Here is a 20,834-nt window from a genome sequence, read left to right on the forward strand (position 1 = left end):
TCTCGACTTCCGCGGCGCGCGCGCGGGGCATTCTTGAGCCGGTTGCGAGGTCGCCAGTTCGATTGCACCGGCCTCCGCATTCCGACTGCGCTGACGGGTCATGAAATGCCGGCAACCGTGTATGCGGCCAGCACTGTCGGAAGAAACACATGAAAGTCAATTCAACGGCAGAGGGTGACGGGACGCTCATGGTGAAGGATGGGGATGGACTCCTCGCACCGTGCACCGCCGCGATTACACGGCTACGGTCTCTGCTCTCGTGGGAATTCGTAGAGAAGCACGCGTCGGCAGTTGGCTCAGGGGAGAACTTCCGTGTGCTTAGCGAATGTATGCGCAGCAGCCTATATCCATCACACATGAGTGGCACCTTTCTCCGAAAGGGCATACATGAAAGGGGACGTAGGCGGAACTTAAATCTGGCCATAGCCGACAATGTTTGCGTTGTTGTCGCAGGGGCTCACACACGCGGAGCAGGCCCCCAGTCGAGAACGGAAGTGTTTGTGCAGGGTTTAAAGGTCGACTTCCGTAACGCAGATGGCGCGAACTGAGGGCCTCTAAGTTAGGTAAAAAGATAATAGATGGCGCGACAGGAAGAAAAGCGGCAGTGCTATTGTGTGAGCGCACAGCAAATAACGAGTTGATGTCACGGAGATGTATAGGCAAGTCGTAGAAGAGTGGGTGTGGCGCGCAGCCCTCTTCGAAGCAAGGAAGCTACAGTGGGATACAACTCAAGAACGAAGAAGCAGATGGCTTTCAAAAGATGCCCTCCAGCCAATGGCGTCGAACGATTCACATGATGACGTGGATAAGTCCGTTTCGATCTGCTACATCGTAATATCTGAGGGTGCGCCAGATGAACTGCGAGTAACCACGGCTTCACTGGTTTAATCGCGACGTCATGAAAATGGGTCAACGCCAATGGCTGGAGGGCCTCCGCAAAGGGGCGTTTTCCGGTTCGTTCTTGACTTGTGCCCTTTCTCTCTCTCTCTTTGTGGAGAATTTCGTACAGCAAGTCACAGAGCGGCCCCCAAGGCGACTACCGGAGTCAAATCGGGAGAACCCTGGCGGAGATGTCGATGCCCGTGGGTCTTGGAACGGGGTCCCGTGGAACGCTTTGCCGCGACAATAAGCAAAGGTTTCTTCCTCCAACACCATCGAATACACCTACAACTGCTGCGCCTGCGTTTCACAGCGCCCTCTAAAAATGTTCAAAGTACCCTCACTACCACGCCCCTCACAGCTGCTGGAAATTCAGGAAACACAACTGAACCTCGGCGTTACGCTAATGAGTCCCAATTCGCAGGGCCTAACGTAAACAGGCGGACAAAGACGCGTGCCTCAAGGTGAAACCAGTTAATAATAACAAAGGAGCGGGAACCGCGAGAGAAAACATACGCAGATGCAGGAAGGAATACACATAGCGCGTGTCGCGAGCGTCTGCTATGGAAACACACTTCCCTGATGACGTTCGTTGCAGTCACTACAAGCGCCGCTAGACACCTTCTATCAACGCTTGGAACAGAAAGGGAATGTTTGGACGAAGTCCTCGGCCAGGAACGTACACCGCATGCACAAGCAGAGAGGCTGACGAGAGGCAATTAGATTCACACAATCGCACCACGCCTCTAGCCGAAACGTCGTCACGGGCCGCTTGCAACTTCATAGCTAGTAAAAGAAAGAAAAACAGGAAAAGGAAGCCACAAGAGACAATGGTGCACTGGGAAGACCACGTGCAATGAGCTCCAATGCAAACCGCAGCGGGTATTTTCCCCGAGAGCAAAAAAAAAAATGCTATAACCAGTCACGGCCCATAGCGCGATGCATAATGGGAGAAACACGTCTCTCCCCCCGCACGTTGTTCTCATTCAGGCGGTTCATTTGCATTCGCAATGTACTACACAGCCGGTGCTGGTGTGGTGACTGCGGCAGGCGAGATAAGTAGCTAAGAGTCTCCCTCTCCAGGCGGGCCCAGCTTCCGTCGGCGCGGCCACTTATTTAAATTAACACTCTCCCCTCCGCAAGCTTCGCGAGCAGCGAGCGATGCAGTCACCCTCCCTGCAGGACGAGGCCTTGGAAATGGCGATGCGCGAGATTGCGCGGCGCACTGCACTGCAGGCAAGGAAGGCACCCTGAAGGCTGCTCAGGGGCACGCGGTGCACATTATAAACGCAGCAGTAATGGAACGACGACGGTGGGCTAAATTACTCCCTCCTTTCTTTCCCGTGGTGCAACGCAAGGCATTGTTCACTCGCGACTTCTGGCGGCTGCAGATAAAAGCTCCTTTGAGGGACGAGAGCGAGAATTTCACCCGCATGTTTATGAGCGAACTGGAAAAGCTTGCTTGCCTAAGCAACCTCTCCTTGCTTTTGGACACGTGTGCTGGACTTCAGGCACAACATCAGCAGAGAAATTAATCATCATCAAAATATACTAACTACGCCCACAGCAGGTCAAAAGCCTCTCCCATATACCTAAAACTCAACTCTGTCCTGTGCGGGTAACTCGGATAGCATCGGGTGGAAAACTTCCTAGCCTCATCCGGCCACCTGACTCTGCTGCGCCCACCTGCTGTGCTTGTCTTTTTCTAGGAACCCAGTCAGTTACCCTTAGCGACGCTCGGTCACCTTGCTTTCGTACTACACGCCCAACTCATACGCCCATTTATTTTTCTAGACTTCGACTAGGGATACCGTTAACTCGTATTTGTTCCCTCAGCCACTGTGCTCTTTTTCCTGTCGCCTATAACGCTACACATATCACTTTCATTTCCATAGCTCGCTGCGCAGTCTAAACTTGCAAGTTTTAGGCCTCTTCGCTGGATTCCATATTCAAACAAAGTAACGCGTGTTATGCATTTAAAATCCCCGCAGTACGAGTCCAAAGTCCCTTATAGCATGTGCGCCGATGCAAATCCCTGCGGACTCAAGAACAACGTGGGAAATGCCCCTCGAAGCAGCCCCTACAGCCAGTGGTGTTGACCAATTCTCCCCTCCCCCTTGGACCTCCTAGCGTGAAATCGCAGGGTTTTGGTAGAAGAAATAGTAATAACCACGCCGTCATGAAAATCGGTCGACGCCATTACCTGGAGGGTCTCCTTTGAGGAGCATCTCTGCCGCTTCGTTCTTGAGTTGTATCCGGCTATCACGAATCTGAGTGCGCCGAAATATCTGCCACAATAAAGCTGCCTTTGCTGTTACACCCTCCAACGCGCGTCGCGACCCCGTTTGTGTAAAGCGTTCGTGGGAAGCGTCTGAAAAGCGCGCGGTTTTTCGCAAGTGGGCAGCCGGCTAATTAAGGCTGCCGCCAGCATAGAACCCCGCTCGCTTAACCTCGCTCGGAGGCGAGAAGCACGGAGGCGGTGGGATCCGTTCCTCGCTCTGGTTGTCGCCGGTGACGCCGGCTAACAACACAACACTGCGGCGGCGACCTCCCATGGAGGGCGATAATCGCCGGAGCGCGCTTCACGCCTTACCAGCGCCGCTGGGAAAACGGGGTCCGCCTCGCTCTCGCGTGTGAAAAAAAAAGAAAGAACAAAGGGAAAGAGAAAGACCTGGCACGTAACCAGAGCACTATAGCGGCTCGGGGATCTGGGCCACCGGCGCATGCAGGACACTTGGGGGGTGGGTATGCGCGCCCGAGTCCTTTCAGATGGCTCGGCACATTCTGCTGCGCAGTCCCTGTCTGAAAAACTTTATTATAAAGGTAGAGGGGGGAAGTTTGAACGGCCACCTCTCACAATCGTTAGGTGGTCTCATCGCTACAGGAGCCCATTGGCGACCGCCGCGGCTCTGGCTCGGTCGACCAGGGACTTCTGGCTTGCCAGGTAGGAGAAGCCGACCAAGGCTGCAGCGTATACCGGCCCTCCCGGGTGGGGTTGGGTTTTGGGGCAAGGTTCGGGGTTGACTGACATGCACACACCATGTGGAAGATGTCCGAACACTGCTCCGCACAGTGCGGGCACTTTCCTGTACATGCAGGATCAAAGCGATTTAAAGCTGCCGGGCACAGCAGTGTTTCGGTGTAACCACGGAGGAGTGTGCGTTCGGATACAAGACTAAGGCTAAAACAGAGCATATGCACAAGGACGAGTGAAGAGGATACAAGACACAGCGCTGAATTACACCTGCAGAGTTCATTCACAGCGCCACCCTTTGAGTACAAAATCTGGATAACAGCAGGGGTAAAAAGAAGGCAAAAGATGTTGGTTATTCAGAGATTGTAGCACGACAGTAAATAGTCATGTTCTCTCTCTCTTTTTTTTTTAGACAGAGCGATAGAAGCTGAGGTAAGTCTTAATGCGCAAGCACAGCGGTCCAAATCAAGTTTTTGGACAAAAAAGAAGCGCTGAACTGTGTATACAATACAACCGGTATACTTCACAACCGCAATAGGTTTTTTTTTCTTTTCGTTCTTTTTATCTTTTGCAGAAAATGTGTTCTTAATTATGGCAACTGGCAGCTGCACATTAAAGGCCGTTGGAGACAAAGATAAAAGGCCGTGGTTCACTTCGGTTCTTGTTACTGCCGGACAGCGGTGACAGGGAACTGACTGCTTGCGACTCACCGTTTCGTTAAGTGTCGCTTACACAGCATCACATAAGCTCGTAAACAAACGGCAACGAAGTGGAACTGTAGGCATACTTTCTTAACCCTAACCTTTACAACTCGCATACGACACGTGTTGAAGCTGTAAGTACTTGTTCATGCAGTTGCACAACTGCCAGTGGTTTCGGTTACACGAAGCCTTTTTTTTTTTTTCAAGCTAACAGAGTCTATCCGCATCGTCACTGGCCGCGGCGGTGCTCTCACTAGCTTTGGACGACATCCTGCGCTTCAAAAATCGAGTACTATTACTGTCGAAGTCTGCTCGCGATATTTTCGCGTGCTGCTGTGCTGCGATTCACCCCCCCCCCCCCCCCCCCCAAAGTCTCTTTCTCAGCAGTTAGTACGCTCAGTTTGCTGCCGTGCATTTGTGGCAAGGGGAGTGCGTGTGCAAATTTAGGAACTAACGGGGGGTTTGGTGACTGAAAGTTGTCTTTGCTCCCACATGGAAAGGTTTTTTTGTTTTGTTTTTTCTCAGAGTGTACGATTGGCTGGCAGACCGGAAAGCGGGAAACATTGCTTCCACTACATTGCCACGCGGGACATAAGGGTACATACCATTCGAGTGGGGAAGCCCCTGCACAATCTAAACAGAAAGGAGTAATAAAAAAAAGTGAGTTGCGCTCTAGCGCAAAAGATAGTGCGCTGGGCAGCTGCGCCATGCAGCTGCGTTCGCCGTCCCTGTCAGCAGCAAAAGCACCCTCCCGGATAAATCATGCCGGCAGTCTGCGTGCCATTGCGCGCCGTACACGCTGTCACTGCGATGCACCTGCCTGCGAGCGTGTCTTTGCAGTCGGCAATGCGGAGCGCGAAAGGCGACCGCACCTGCTGCACCTCCTCTTACCTCGACGTCTCGGGAACACACGCAGCATCGCACGAACTCGGCTACTCTTACGCTCGCCGTATACCATGGATCCTGCGCAATGCATATATACTGTCGTGCTATAGCTGGTGAGATGCATTTATTTGGGCTTTAAAATATATCGTGGGACACTACTGTATATTGCCGTGTGCACGCATATGAGAGAGATTTAGCACAGCCGACAGTACTATAGTGGAATGCAACTCAAGAAAGAAGCGGCTTTTCCCCCGACAAAGGACCTCCTTCCAGCCAATGGCGTAGGCCGATTCTCATGACCCTGCTAGCTTGCTAACCGACAGAGGGGTCTATCCCCGGCCATAGATGGAAGGGATTATGCCCTTTCATCTCCCTGGTTTGCCACACTAGCAGGGTCACGAGAGTCGACCGACGCCATTGGCTGGAAGTGTGTCCTTTGTCGGGGGAAAAGCCGCTTCTTTCTTGAGTTGCATCCCACTACAGTGAAGTGAGCAACACCCTCGCAAGAAAAGGAAGGCGAACGAAGGGCTGAGGGCACACGCCAGAAAGCGCAAAATTGCGCGAACTTTTGCGCTTCCCGCCACCCCAAAAAGCCCCCGGAACCAGCCTGCGTGGTCTGTCGCTGGGCACAGCCAACGCTGCAAAGGCCAGTGTCGTGGCCGGACATATCCTACAGCGATACGCCGTGCCGAAGGAAAGGGCAAATCGGCATCGTCCGAATACATACACTCGCGTTGTCATAAGCCCATTGTGCTTTGACTGTGTGACTGGGTTTTACTGTGACCTTGACTGTGTTGTGACTTTGGTTACTCCATGTTTCTTTTGTTTTGTTTTTTTTTGTTTTTACTTCCCTGCTTTTCCATTTGATTTGGGTTTTTTTATCAGCGTTTAGCTCCTTTTCATTTTTCTGGAATTGGTTTTAGGCCTGGAACAGCCCTGCCAGTCCGCGCTCACGGTCACCGCTATTGCAGCAAATTTCCCAGATCCCCGCTGCATCGGTGGGGCTAAAGGCGGATGAGACATTCGGTTTCGCTAAAGCTTTCCATCGCTGGGGTAGCGAGGATTTCCGATCGAAATTGCATTTCTGGAGCCGGCAGAGTGCGCCTCGTACGCACATCGCCATGCCCAAAACAAAACTCGTACAGAGATAGGGGCAATACTAAGGGAGACCCATTGCGAGCGAGCATTCAGCCAATGGTTACTACGTAAATACAATTGTGGAAAGCGCACTTTTTACTTTTTCTTTTGTAAATACTTTCGCTCTGCACGAATAACACCAATGCCACATTTCCGGCCTAAATGCAGGAGTCATAAACTCCGTTCTCTTGAGCGAACTGCGCGCCCCTAGTCATTATAGTCGGATACAACTCAGAAAGAAGTGGCTTTTCCCCGTCAAAGGGCCCCTTTCCAGCCAATGGCGTCGGCCGATTCTCATGACCCTGCTGTGTGACAAAAGCAGGGAGTGGTGGATGAAAGGGGATAATCCTCTAAGGTTTGGTATAGACCCCTCTCTCCATTGTGCCGCCGCTGCCTGCTTTGTCACGCAAGCAGGGTCACGAGAATCGGCTGACGCCACTGGTTGTAAGTGGGTCCTTTGACGGGGAAAAGCCGCTTCTTTCTTGAGTCGCATCCGACTATAGGATTCCGCATGTAACGCCGCCATTACATTTTGCCACCCACCGAACCACTGCCGGGTGGCGCCGCGTAGCGGCAAAGCGGGGATCGAACCATCGATTGAAAGCTTCGTGCGTAGGAGGAACGGCGGAACACACGGCCTAGATCTACATAACACCTCCCCCCCCCCCCCGCCCCCTCGTCAAAAAAGCAAAGTCGTGCGAGCCGAAGGTGGTTTTTAAGCGGCGCTGTGGCCCACTTGTTGCCAACAACACCGCCTCACCCCCTTTTCTCGGCGCATAACAAGCCTCCCTGTAATTCCCCCTTCCAAGCCCCCCCCCCCCCCCCCCCCCCACACACACACACACACGGCCGCCAACCAAAGAAAACACTGCGAGGCAGCGCTGCCCCTCTTGTCACGAACTGCCGCCTCACGGACTCGAAAGAAAAATCTAAAAATAAAAAAGAGAAACGCGAGCAGCACGGGCCGCACGCACGCGTGCGGCAGTGCACGCACGATTTGGCCTGCTCGACATCCACGTGCGTACGCGATGCGAAGGGAACGCTAGCGCATGCAGCGCCACGAACAGAGCAGTGGCGGCCGCCTTTGTCGATGCTGCTGTCGTCTGCACAGCACCGTCTCTCTCCCTCCACCTCCTGCCCACACGTCTTTCAACCAGAGCGTCAGCCGCTGCACGTGCAGTGTGTGACCACTCCACCACACTATATATATATATATATATATATATATATATATATATATATATATATATATATATATATATATATATATATATATATATATATATATAGCTACGCCACTTATTATTCTACCGCCTTTGTGCGTCTGATTGCGAGCGTTCAGATGACGGGACGCCACGCACAGATCGCCCCTCTTTGCACGAGTCACATCTCTCCAGCAGAGGAAAAAGGAGGCGACCGCAGCGCCCCCACCCCAAGTGTCAGCCGCAAGACTTTCGACGAACGGCTCCCTCACTTGGCCTCGTGGGCTGCGACAAGATGAGCGTGCAAATCCCCCGAGATCCCTTCCTCCTGGCGAGCTCTGCGTGTCAGTCCGGACTTGAAGGGACAGCGTTTGACAGTGGGAGAAATTAGCTTTCTTTCAGTAGTTCTGTATGTCCTTCAGCGCGTTGAATCGGAGAGGTAGGCTGAGAGAAAAAACGGCTACTCAGAAGCGGCTACTTTTTTGTTTTCCTCTCTTCGTTAGCGACCGTCGTCAAAAGTAGCCTCTAAGCGTCAGGTTTTTATGGCGCAGTAACTCGCATCTCAGGTGGGCACCTCAACCACGCCGTGAGGGAAGGGAAGACGGTGGGAGAGGCGCCGTAGTGGAGGCCTCTGGTATGATTTCTTGGTTCTTCAGAACGCTCTACCACAAGCGGTGGCCTTGTGGTGGAGCATCCGACTCGCATTCGGGAGGTGCTGGGTTCGATCCCCAGTGCCGCCGGGTACCCACCGGTTTTCTAATGGGTACAAGGTTTCCCCCGGCCTGGTGCTCAGTTATTCTGGGGTGAGATGCTTGGGAAAAGGGCCTTGACCACAGTTGTCTTGACGGATCAGAGATAAGTCCCGCCGTCAAGCAACCCTAAATCCGCCTTGTGCGGAATTAGGGTTAGTTCACACTTCCGCACTTTCTTCACGGAAGTGTGAACTTCGTATCTAGCTCAAGTACTAGGTGTCCGAAAACTACACATACATACATACATACATACATACATACATACATACATACATACATACATACATACATACATACATACATACATACATACATACATACATACATACATACATACATACATACATACATACATACATACATACATACATACATACATAGATACATACATACATACATACATACATACATAGATACATACATACATACATACATACATACATACATACATACATACATACATACATACATACATACAAGTTTTATTCTCCACAAAGAAGTGGAAGAGGCGGAGGGAAAAGCCGTACATTTGTGGCTTGAAAAATCCTCCGCCCCCTTACAGTGCATACAGCAGCAGAGCGGGACAATAGACAGTCACATTTTTTTTTTGTTGCAAAGAGGAAAAAAAAAATAAACAGCACTATATCGCATCACAAAATAAAATAAGCCTAAATAAGAGTTTCAATAGAACACTGGGTTTGGACTCCTGGAAAAACATTTTTTTTAAGTAAACAATGCAATGTAATTGAACATAAAGATAGACCTGTGCGTTCATTCACAAAAAAGAGTATGAGTAGCAAAATATTTGTACATATTTGGAAGAGACATATTTGGAAGAGACTCGGATTCGTCTGAAGAAATATCGCTTCGTTCAGCAGTTTGAGTACTGGGTTCTTGAACACTTCATCATATAGTCATTTGAGTACTTTGTGCTAAAATTAAAACCATATAGGTCCGAGAGTGCTCCATGACCTCTTTCTGCGCTCTGTACTGGTGGCCTTTAATCCCTCAGAAACCGCTACACCTTGGTACGCAAGTAGTTAGTTAAACACATGCCGCCACAGACGACGTACCTTAATCTAAATTACAAATGATCACACAATGACACCATAAAAAACGTTTGGCACCGGGAGAACAAAGTCTACGCAAATCAGCAAACTCAGAAGGCCGCTCAGGACGCCCCATTCCAGTGCTCATTTCCTGAAAAGGTGACTATAGGCACCATTGAGCATTGGACAGAAGTAGCGCCCTTGTCTATAATTTACAACTATGAACCAACAAGCTCAACGACAGGCTCTGTCAACGGTGATCACTATGCGATTTCCAACGGCCCCCAAAGGCTGCAGAAGTGGCGCGTTAACACGCTGCTACAAGACAGCTATCCGATGATAATACCCAAGTATAGTACTCAGCATGCAGGAGCAAATATTCTGTATAATGTGTTGGAGCTGTCGCAACCGTGGTTGAAGCACATTTTCTACTGTTTTTTTTTTCCTCTACTGTTTTCATTTCCAAAGAAAGAAAGAAAGAAAGAAAGAAAGAAAGAAAGAAAGCGTAGTAAAAAAAAAAAGTTCGCAGCCGAGGTCCCGCTCGTCACCGACAGCGCACGCCGCCGCAGACGATCGTGTGCTGGCAGGCTTCCCGCTCTTCTGCCGCATCCTGCGCGTGAGTCATCGCAGCCGTTTTTCCGCAGCGAGCCTCCTGCTTGACAAGGTCACACACAGTGATACTCCCAGCGGGGTGAGAATTAAAGCACTGCCTCTGACGCTGTACGTTCATTGATCAAGGCAGCTATCGAGATGATGAAAGGCGGGAACCACCACCACTACCACGGACCGTTTTCACTAAGGAGTGCGGTCAACAAATTTTTTTTATACAGTACTTTATTTGTAATGGCGCATAATGGCGTAGGCCAGGGTTAATTGGAGAGACATGGGAGAGGCATTTATCCTGCAGTGGGTGTAGTCAGCCTGATGATGATGATGATGATGATGATGATGATGATGACGTATTCCGAAGGGCGGTCCGAAGCAGCTCTCCGAACCCGAGGAGCAAGATATCCGTCGTCATCCAATCAGAACTCGGGATTTGAATCCGAAACGCCCATTTAAACACGCTCTTCGGCTTCGCGGAGCAAGTCACTTGCTCCAGATCGCCGACTGGAATGTGCCACAACACAGAATCACCACGCGGTATTCGCCTACGACCGTTAAATAATTTATAACTGAACTTCTCTGATGCTCTTTCCGTGTCGGTTTCAAAAGCCGAACGAGTGTTGTGACATCAAAGGTCAGCACAGGCGACATGAGGCTTGGAAAAAAATTCCGTTATAAGCAAAATCACAACGGTAGCAATCTCTCGTCACACTATCGTCTGGACGCAGGGACAGCACATCGCTCGCTCCTGCTGGACTTCATTAGATCGGCCAACGTTTTTTCACTCATTCGGCCATAGTTTTCTTTCAACCATCATTACATTTCCCTTTTATGGCCTGAGGCAATAAATATTGCATTAAAAAACAGCGACTATGTCGTATGCGCAATACAATCTGCGCATGCGCCCAGACTCCGCGCGTGGCTGTACCACATGACGGTATATGGCAGCACTATGCTAAAACTCCCTAAAAAGTCACGGCCACCTCGAATTCTGGGCGCAAACCGATCTGACGTCGCGCACTAGTGTCACTATAGTACCTAGACAAGTGACGTCAGCGTTTCCTGAACTCGTTCGTTCCCTTTGATCAGCTGTCCCGCGCGAGAGACAAGCGGGCGTTGTCAAAGCTCAATGCACGTCGTTGAGCTCGCCACAGTCGCTCGCCCCGTCAAGGTTCCCAGCACGGATGGTGGGTATTCTATACGCATGCAGGTCATTATGAATGCTGTGATTAGTTTCGCTTTCAGCGGACAGACGCTGGTGAGGAAATTTCTGCTCTTTTTGTAGCGTGAGCTACACTGGCCGAGGTTGAGCAGTTTCCCGTGGCTCCTGGAGAGCCGTGCTGCGCATGCGCGAGTAGTGACGTCACACGGCGCACAGCTGGCGCGCCGGAGCCGCCGCCGCCGCGCGCGCCTTGCCGGTCTGCGCATTCCAGAGAAGTGACACCATAGCCGTGGCAAACGCACTGTACATGGATTACTATACATTACTATACATTACTATACATGGATTACCACCTGGTATTCTCCTACGACCGCTCAACAATGTATAATCGCATTTCTTTTTCTTGCTGTTTCGGTTTCTGTTTCAACAGCCGAATGAGGACTGTGACTTCACATGTGAGGTCTCATGACACATACAAAAACTGCAGTATCATCGGTGCTTCCACATTCGTTGTCATTCCGGCTGTCGAGGAAGGCTGGCTTCAGCGCTGCAGTGAATTAAAACGATGAAGCAGCGACTTTATGAGCGTTTATCCGTGCCTCACGTGACACAAAAGCACTCTTTGACGTCACAACCATCGTTCGGCTGTTGAAACCGAAAGAGCATGACAGAAAAATAAAATCGATTATAAATTATATAGCGGTCGTAGGCGAATATCACATGGTGGTTCATGCGTAGTATAGTGTCTTCCACATAATTGTATAGAAGAAAACATGCCACCAAAATTAGGGGTCTATACTCGTTTAAATATCTGCGTTGCTCACGCTTCGAGTGTACTGAACTGACGGAATACCCTGCATCGCGACCCACATGCTACATGACCGCTGAGCTTCCGTCCGTCACCACAGCAGATTCAGCCAGATGGCGCCACTGTGACCTTGCGTCGCTGCGGAAATGAAGGGGGCAAACTATCGCTCTTGCCCCAATGCCGGCCGCGTTGCAAGGTCAGGGATTAGCGGCGGTGCACTACTACGGCATCCAAGGGCGCGTACCACTGAGCAGGCGGATAATAAGGGCTGCATAATCCGCTATCCGCCCACACGCAAGGACGGCGCGATTAGGGTGGGCAGACGGTAAAAAGGGCTCGGGCCCTGTCGTCTGCTGCACGTTGTATTGGAGGCAACGGGAACTCAACACTTGCGTTAACATAGACTCCAAACACGAATGCGGAGTAAAAATTAGAGTGCGCAAGATGACAGCTTAAACCATTTTTAATCGTTTCTTTCTTGATAGAGTGTATGCAAACGTCAACAAGACCACTCGCGCAGTCTTTTATCACTGTACTGTACTGCACTGTGTTAGTATTGCATTAGCACTGCACACCTTCCTTTGCCCTGCATTTATCAGATTCTCCCAGTGTCTCAATCGGCATACTTAAAGGTAAACAAATTACAATGAAAAGCAACTCCATATATCTCGGCCATCTACCTTTCACCTCCATTTAGTGCTGCTGTAAGAGATGATCCCTGTGTAACTCAACAGAACGAAGTCTTCAATTCCAAGCCTCACTAGACCGATTGGCCTAATCGTCATCGTCAGCCTAACTGCGTTCAGTGCGGGACAAAGGCCTCTCCCATCAACCCCCAATTAACCATGACCCGCAGCAGCGGCGGCAACGTCACCTGAGGAGAGTAAAAAAATCCTTATTCATCTCGGCAGTCACAGGTTGTCCATACACGACGTCTGAACGCTCTTCAACGGCTCGGGGAGAACCGTGAAAATCCTCTGATTTTTTGTTTTTCTTTTTTTTCGCAACTGCACTGCGGTGCAGTGCACATCGCCAGTCTTCCTGCGTCAATTTAAGTTTCCATCTCTACAGAACTATTTGCTTAGCGTTAATAGCATATTCTATAAACCGCACCGTTGCGGGCCTACAGTGCACACTGGTGTGCAATTTCATATTCGATAAACCTCACCGTTGCAGGCGTACAGTGCACACTAGTGTGCAATTTCATATTCGATAAACCTCACCGTTGCAGGCGTACAGTGCACACTGGTGTGCAATTTCATATTCGATAAACCTCACCGTTGCAGGCGTACAGTGCACACTGGTGTGCAATTTCATATTCGATAAACCTCACCGTTGCAGGCCTACAGTGCACACTGGTGTGCAATTTCAAATTCGATAAACCTCACCGTTGCAGGCCTACAGTGCACACTGGCGTGCAATTTCATATTCGATAAACCTCACCGTTGCAGGCGTACATTGCACACTGGTGTGCAATTTCATATTCGATAAACCGCACCGCTGCAGGCGTACAGTGCACACTGGTGTGCAATTTAATATTCGATAAACCTCACCATTGCAAGCCTACAGTGCACACTGGTGTGCAATTTCATATTCGATAAACCTCACCGTTGCAGGCCTACAGTGCACACTGGTGTCCAATTTCATATTCGATAAACCTCACCGTTGCAGGCCTACAGTGCACACTGGTGTGCAATTTCATATTCGATAAACTTCACCGTTGCAGGCCTACAGTGCACACTGGTGTGCAATTTCATATTCGATAAACCTCACCGTTGCAGGCCTACAGTGCACACTGGTGTGCAATTTCATATTCGATAAACCTCACCGTTGCAGGCCTACAGTGCACACTGGTGTGCAATTTCAAATTCGATAAACCTCACCGTTGCAGGCCTACAGTGCACACTGGCGTGCAATTTCATATTCGATAAACCTCACCGTTGCAGGCCTACAGTGCACACTGGTGTCCAATTTCATATTCGATAAACCTCACCGTTGCAGGCCTACAGTGCACACTGGTGTCCAATTTCATATTCGATAAACCTCACCGTTGCAGGCCTACAGTGCACACTGGTGTGCAATTTCATATTCGATAAACTTCACCGTTGCAGGCCTACAGTGCACACTGGTGTGCAATTTCATATTCGATAAACCTCACCGTTGCAGGCCTACAGTGCACACTGGTGTGCAATTTCATATTCGATAAACCTCACCGTTGCAGGCCTACAGTGCACACTGGTGTCCAATTTCATATTCGATAAACCTCACCGTTGCAGGCCTACAGTGCACACTGGCGTGCAATTTCATATTCGATAAACTTCACCGTTGCAGGCCTACAGTGCACACTGGTGTGCAATTTCAAATTCGATAAACCTCACCGCTGCAGGCCTACAGTGCACACTGGCGTGCAATTTCATATTCGATAAACCTCACCGTTGCAGGCGTACATTGCACACTGGTGTGCAATTTCATATTCGATAAACCGCACCGCTGCAGGCGTACAGTGCACACTGGTGTGCAATTTAATATTCGATAAACCTCACCATTGCAAGCCTACAGTGCACACTGGTGTCCAATTTCATATTCGATAAACCTCACCGTTGCAGGCCTACAGTGCACACTGGTGTCCAATTTCATATTCGATAAACCTCACCGTTGCAGGCCTACAGTGCACACTGGTGTGCAATTTCATATTCGATAAACTTCACCGTTGCAGGCCTACAGTGCACACTGGTGTGCAATTTCATATTCGATAAACCTCACCGTTGCAGGCCTACAGTGCACACTGGTGTGTAATTTCATATTTGATAAACCTCACCGTTGCAGGCCTACAGTGCAGACTGGTGTGCAATTTCATATTCGATAAACCTCACCGTTGCAGGCCTACAGTGCACACTGGTGTGCAATTTCATATTCGATAAACTTCACCGTTGCAGGCCTACAGTGCACACTGGTGTCCAATTTCATATTCGATAAACCTCACCGTTGCAGGCCTACAGTGCACACTGGTGTGCAATTTCATATTCGATAAACTTCACCGTTGCAGGCCTACAGTGCACACTGGTGTGCAATTTCATATTCGATAAACCTCACCGTTGCAGGCCTACAGTGCACACTGGTGTGTAATTTCATATTTGATAAACCTCACCGTTGCAGGCCTACAGTGCAGACTGGTGTGCAATTTCATATTCGATAAACCTCACCGTTGCAGGCCGACAGTGCACACTGGTGTGTAATTTCATATTCGATAAACCTCACCGTTGCAGGCCTACAGTGCACACTGGTGTGCAATTTCATATTCGATAAACCGCACCGTTGCAGGCGTACAGTGCACACTGGTGTGCAATTTCATATTCGATAAACCGCACCGTTGCAGGCCTACAGTGCACACTGGTGTCCAATTTCATATTCGATAAACCTCACCGTTGCAGGCCTACAGTGCACACTGGCGTGCAATTTCATATTCGATAAACTTCACCGTTGCAGGCCTACAGTGCACACTGGTGTGCAATTTCAAATTCGATAAACCTCACCGCTGCAGGCCTACAGTGCACACTGGCGTGCAATTTCATATTCGATAAACCTCACCGTTGCAGGCGTACATTGCACACTGGTGTGCAATTTCATATTCGATAAACCGCACCGCTGCAGGCGTACAGTGCACACTGGTGTGCAATTTAATATTCGATAAACCTCACCATTGCAAGCCTACAGTGCACACTGGTGTCCAATTTCATATTCGATAAACCTCACCGTTGCAGGCCTACAGTGCACACTGGTGTCCAATTTCATATTCGATAAACCTCACCGTTGCAGGCCTACAGTGCACACTGGTGTGCAATTTCATATTCGATAAACTTCACCGTTGCAGGCCTACAGTGCACACTGGTGTGCAATTTCATATTCGATAAACCTCACCGTTGCAGGCCTACAGTGCACACTGGTGTGTAATTTCATATTTGATAAACCTCACCGTTGCAGGCCTACAGTGCAGACTGGTGTGCAATTTCATATTCGATAAACCTCACCGTTGCAGGCCGACAGTGCACACTGGTGTGTAATTTCATATTCGATAAACCTCACCGTTGCAGGCCTACAGTGCACACTGGTGTGCAATTTCATATTCGATAAACCGCACCGTTGCAGGCGTACAGTGCACACTGGTGTGCAATTTCATATTCGATAAACCGCACCGTTGCAGGCGTACAGTGCACACTGGTGTGCAATTTCATATTCGATAAACCGCACCGTTGCAGGCGTACAGTGCACACTGGTGTGCAATTTCATATTCGATAAACTGCTCCGGTGAACATAGGGCTACACTACCGTGGGGTCCTGCGCACTGGACATGGTTTCGGGACAACACCGGCACAAGTTTATCGAATATGTCATCAGAGACAAGCACTGCCTTTGCATATAGTCGGATACAAATTAAGCCCGCAGTGACCTCCACAAAAAATTCCTCCGCGACAAAAAGTAGTCCGCTGGTAAGGCTTTTCTTCTTGTTATCTAAACAAAAAGGTAACCACCAGACGAAATTATAAGCTCATGAACGTCGATGCAGCTGGCTTGTTTCATATAGTCAAGCATCAAGAAGCTTATTTTGTTTCGTGTTGTGACTTGTCACGGGAGTAATATACGGGAGCAGATTACTCGCTGACATCCATCCAAGCACAGCCACACGGCTACAAAGGAAAGCTATACAGCTTTCTCAGGAACATCGTAGTTAAAAGAAAAATTCGTCCTGGTCCGAGGTTCGAACCCAGGACCACCGCTTCACCGGAGCAGTAGCTCTACCAACTCAGCTAACCGGGACGGCAAGCTTATGACAGGGCGAGGGCAAATTGATCAATAACTCGAAGCAGAAACGGTGTTTGCTCTACAAATTTACTCCTCGTTGGGGAATTCCGCCAAAAGATTTGACGAGTAATATACGGGATGCAGCGGACCATAGGCCATTGTTGCCAACTGATCTTTTTAGGATGTATTTAGGAGCTGACGGTCTAGGACAATTTCAATCTTCAAAGTCAAGCCGCTCTTACAAAAAAGAAGAAGCAAGAAAGACGCGCGCTAACGGTGTGTCCACAGCTCTTATACAAGCAGGGGCACACACACACACAAAAAATCAGGAACGACATGGAACCAACGAGAACCTGACTGCACGGGTCATTGACTACCGTTAACTTCAGTTAGGCAAAACCGATCACCCTCTGGATCGAATCAGAGCCGTTTGCGAACGACATTTCCAGAGTTCTGCTTGACCGCCGATGCTCATTCTTTAAAACAGCGCTAACCCGTCCTCCCTCACTGAACGCCAGGTGTTTGAACACAGGGTCGAGGTTCCTATTTGGCGCGTGTGATGAGGACGTGACCCACTGGACGAGATCACCGATTGGTATAGAACGGTTATTTCTCGTGTTCACTTCCCGGATAAAATGTTCTCTACTGCACCCTTCTTTTCATTTCTTTATTCCTTTTTTGTTTCTATTACAGTTCCGCGGCAACAGAGACCTTGCCCATACTTACAACGGCACGTTTTATCCCAACTACTCCACTATGGTGCAAAGCAACCCGGCACTAAATTCGAATAAGTTCACGTCAGAACTACATCTCGGTGGCGATAATTTTTACCCATCAGTTTCGTAGACGGCTCTAGACTCATTTTTACCACCACCAGTTCTTTAACGCGCCCGCAAATCTCAAGCGCACAGGCCTATTTGTATCTCGACTCGAGAGAAATTCAGCAACCAGGATGGGGTCGAACGCGCGACCTTGGGCTCGTGGCCGAGCGCTGATCACCGGCGCGTCGAGCCTCGATCGATGGTCCATCTGCTGATGCCCCGCGCACTGCCGTCACAACGACCTCACGGTCATTTACCCTGCCTCTCAAGCTTTTGATTATTTCGATCAGAGTTCACTTTAATCAGACACGAACCTAGAGCCTTTCATGGCCAGGGATTATCAGCAGCACAGCACCCGACACATGCACTACACACACGCAAGCATACCGTGGGATCCGGAGGCAAATATTGTCATCGCAAGTAGACGAATATTTATGACGGTCAGGAATGAATCGACTAGGGAGGCCAATTCACCGAAACAGCGACTGCATGTGCATACGAATAAGCAAAGCCGCGCTCGATTGCGTGTAAACTAATGAACGAACCAGTTTTGTTTAGTCATTAGTCACCCTCTAGCAGACGCTTCGTCCCTCGCTGCAAGTTTGTTTCGTTATGACTACAGATTTTCTATATACTATTTTCAGCGTTATATTCTGTTCATTTATCTCGAACGCTGTTTTAATCCCAAATGACCCTAGTGTACACTCCGCCCTAAATTAATACCTGGGGGCCTCAGAGGGCTAATAAATGGTGATGTCCATCCGAAGGAGTCACGCAGCGGCAATAATGACAGTGAGCAATCGTGTAAACAAGCAATGATCATCAGAATAAGGGCAACCTCATCGGCAAAAAAAGACAAAAACATAAAAGTACCAATGTGTACAAACTATTAAAGCAGCAGAAAAAAAAACAGGGATACGCAATGATTGATGGCTACGCATATCACCGCGGACAAACATAGCGCTCCGACAAAGCAGAATGCATTGCTGTGTGTCGCACCGACCATTAGAAAATCTATAAGCTTCGCAACGGAAAACCAGAGAGATGGCAATGCTGTGACGTAGGTATATATATATATATATAGCGTACGCATACGCAGAGCGCAAGTGTCGGTTCGATCCGAGACGCGTCCCTCGTCAATAAAATCAATCGCTCGCGGCGAGGGGCGGAACCAGCGGTGCTATCAGCTGTAGCTACCGGGCGCCGCAGACCACGTCTCCAAATAAAAAAAAAGTGTATGCGGCTAAGGAAGGAAGGGAGATAGAATTACAGACTGCATTGTTCTGGGTCCGCAGACAACAAGATCGGCGAATGCATATCAACCCTGTGCCACGACCAGTCCGACAGTCTGACCACTTGAGATTATGCTACAGCAAAGGAAGCGAGCACAGGCTGTTTAATCAAACGAAGGCGTAAGACCGGAAATCGCTAGACATGTGAAACGACGCTACACAGGCTTGGAAGGCCCTGACAAGAGCACACTTCAAGCGAAATAAAAAATCTGAAGTTGTTGCAGCTCGCCGGTGCAATGCCCAAACGTGAACGGACTGGTTCTAACGCGGAGTTTCTGTACCATTACTCAGAGACTCACCTGCTCTGCGGATACCGCCATTCCAACGGGAAGCCTCTCGCTAATTTCTTGAGGAAACAACGTTTTTTTTTTACGAAGGGCACGACTTCGCCAGCGGCGGTCTTTTAGTTTAGGAACACATTTCCTAAACAAGTCGTGTTCGTGCGTGGCATTTGCTGGCCACATGCCAGTCAGCACTCTCTTCCCGCGGTTGAGAAAAAAAAAACGCTGGATTTTAAAGTCGACACGAATAAACAAACAAACAGGTCGGCCCGTTTTAACTTACAACGTCAACGTCTCGCCTTTCACATTCCGAAAGGAACCGTGAAAGCTGCCTTCGATGTAGCGCATTTCGTGCAATTCGGTATCCGCAGGGACAGAACCCGTTTGAATTTTCATACCGAAAACGACAAACTCAGAGATGACCTATTGGGCGATGACGATGATCGGGGGACCAGTGACGACAGCAGGCTTCATTCAACTCACCTGTTCGCTGCCGGCGAAGTGCTCCCGTCCGAGCTGTCGCAGCTTGTCCGAAGTAATGTATCCACAGCGCTCTTCGTCGCACAAATCAAACACCTGGCGAAGCTGGCTCAGGATCGCGTCGTCCGACCCGGCCATCACCACACACATCACAGGCCCTCCTGGCGCCCGCCGCAAACAACGCTTCCACGAGACGTGTACGAACAACTGTCACCGTCGCCGAACCAGACACAGTGCGTCTCGCCCAGCCACTGCCAGATCGCGGAAAGACGCCGGCGCCATGTTGCGAGCGCGCCGAGATAACTTTTGGCGGCCGCCGAACAGTCGCTTGGCAACGCGAGACAACACTGCGCGGAGTAACACGGTACAGACGGAAACCGGACCGTTGCTCACGCTCGGGCTTCCCCTCGATAACAGAGTGCGTTAAAAAATACGGTTACATTTAAATTCTGTAAATGCAGTAAACATATTAGTACGAAACCCAAGCTCAAAAATGTTTCTCGTGCTCTAATAGCGCAAAAATTGACGCGGTTTCATTTTTACGGGCACGAAGAGGCACCGCTAGCAGACGACGCGCCTATCCTTGTTTCGCTTTGCCTTTGTGAGTGTGGCGCCCTCTGTCGGCGATCCGCGCACTTACAGCCAGCGCCGCGACGCCACGTTGCGTAAGGAAGTCACGTGCACATCTAGCGCCATTTTTGACTCGCACGAGATGGAACTTTCGTTGTTGTTTTTTCTTTTTGACGAGTATTGGTTTGAGCTATGTGCACGCAATGAATGAAGACGGAGATAATGCCGATAAAGTAAAACTGGCATTCAGTGGAGCTTAACGCGAGAAATGTCCAAATAGACCATCGGCACTCGTGCATGATTTCTCCACGTCCGCGTGCACCAGCTTCCTCAGCATTTCCTCGGGCCTTCTTCACCTGTTGAAATGCAAGTACAAATTATTCCAGGAATTGCAGAAGTTTTCATTAGGGCTGCAGCTCTATCGCAAAGTTATTA

The 20,834-nt window shown here is 49.6% G+C and overlaps 1 protein-coding gene across 1 annotated transcript in view; it reads right to left on the reverse strand.

Moving 5' to 3' along the window:
- Positions 1-20,129, reverse strand: part of LOC144101668 (rab11 family-interacting protein 4A-like) — a gene marked incomplete in the record, with an annotated part of 177,424 nt that extends 157,295 nt beyond the window's left edge. The window contains 1 exon segment of the mRNA XM_077634804.1: positions 19,833-20,129. Within this exon segment, the coding sequence (XP_077490930.1) occupies positions 19,833-19,979 (147 nt within the window).
- Between the last annotated feature and the right edge of the window lie 705 nt (positions 20,130-20,834).

This window comes from Amblyomma americanum, chromosome 8, assembly GCF_052857255.1.
Source record: "Amblyomma americanum isolate KBUSLIRL-KWMA chromosome 8, ASM5285725v1, whole genome shotgun sequence".
Lineage (NCBI taxonomy): Eukaryota > Metazoa > Arthropoda > Arachnida > Ixodida > Ixodidae > Amblyomma > Amblyomma americanum.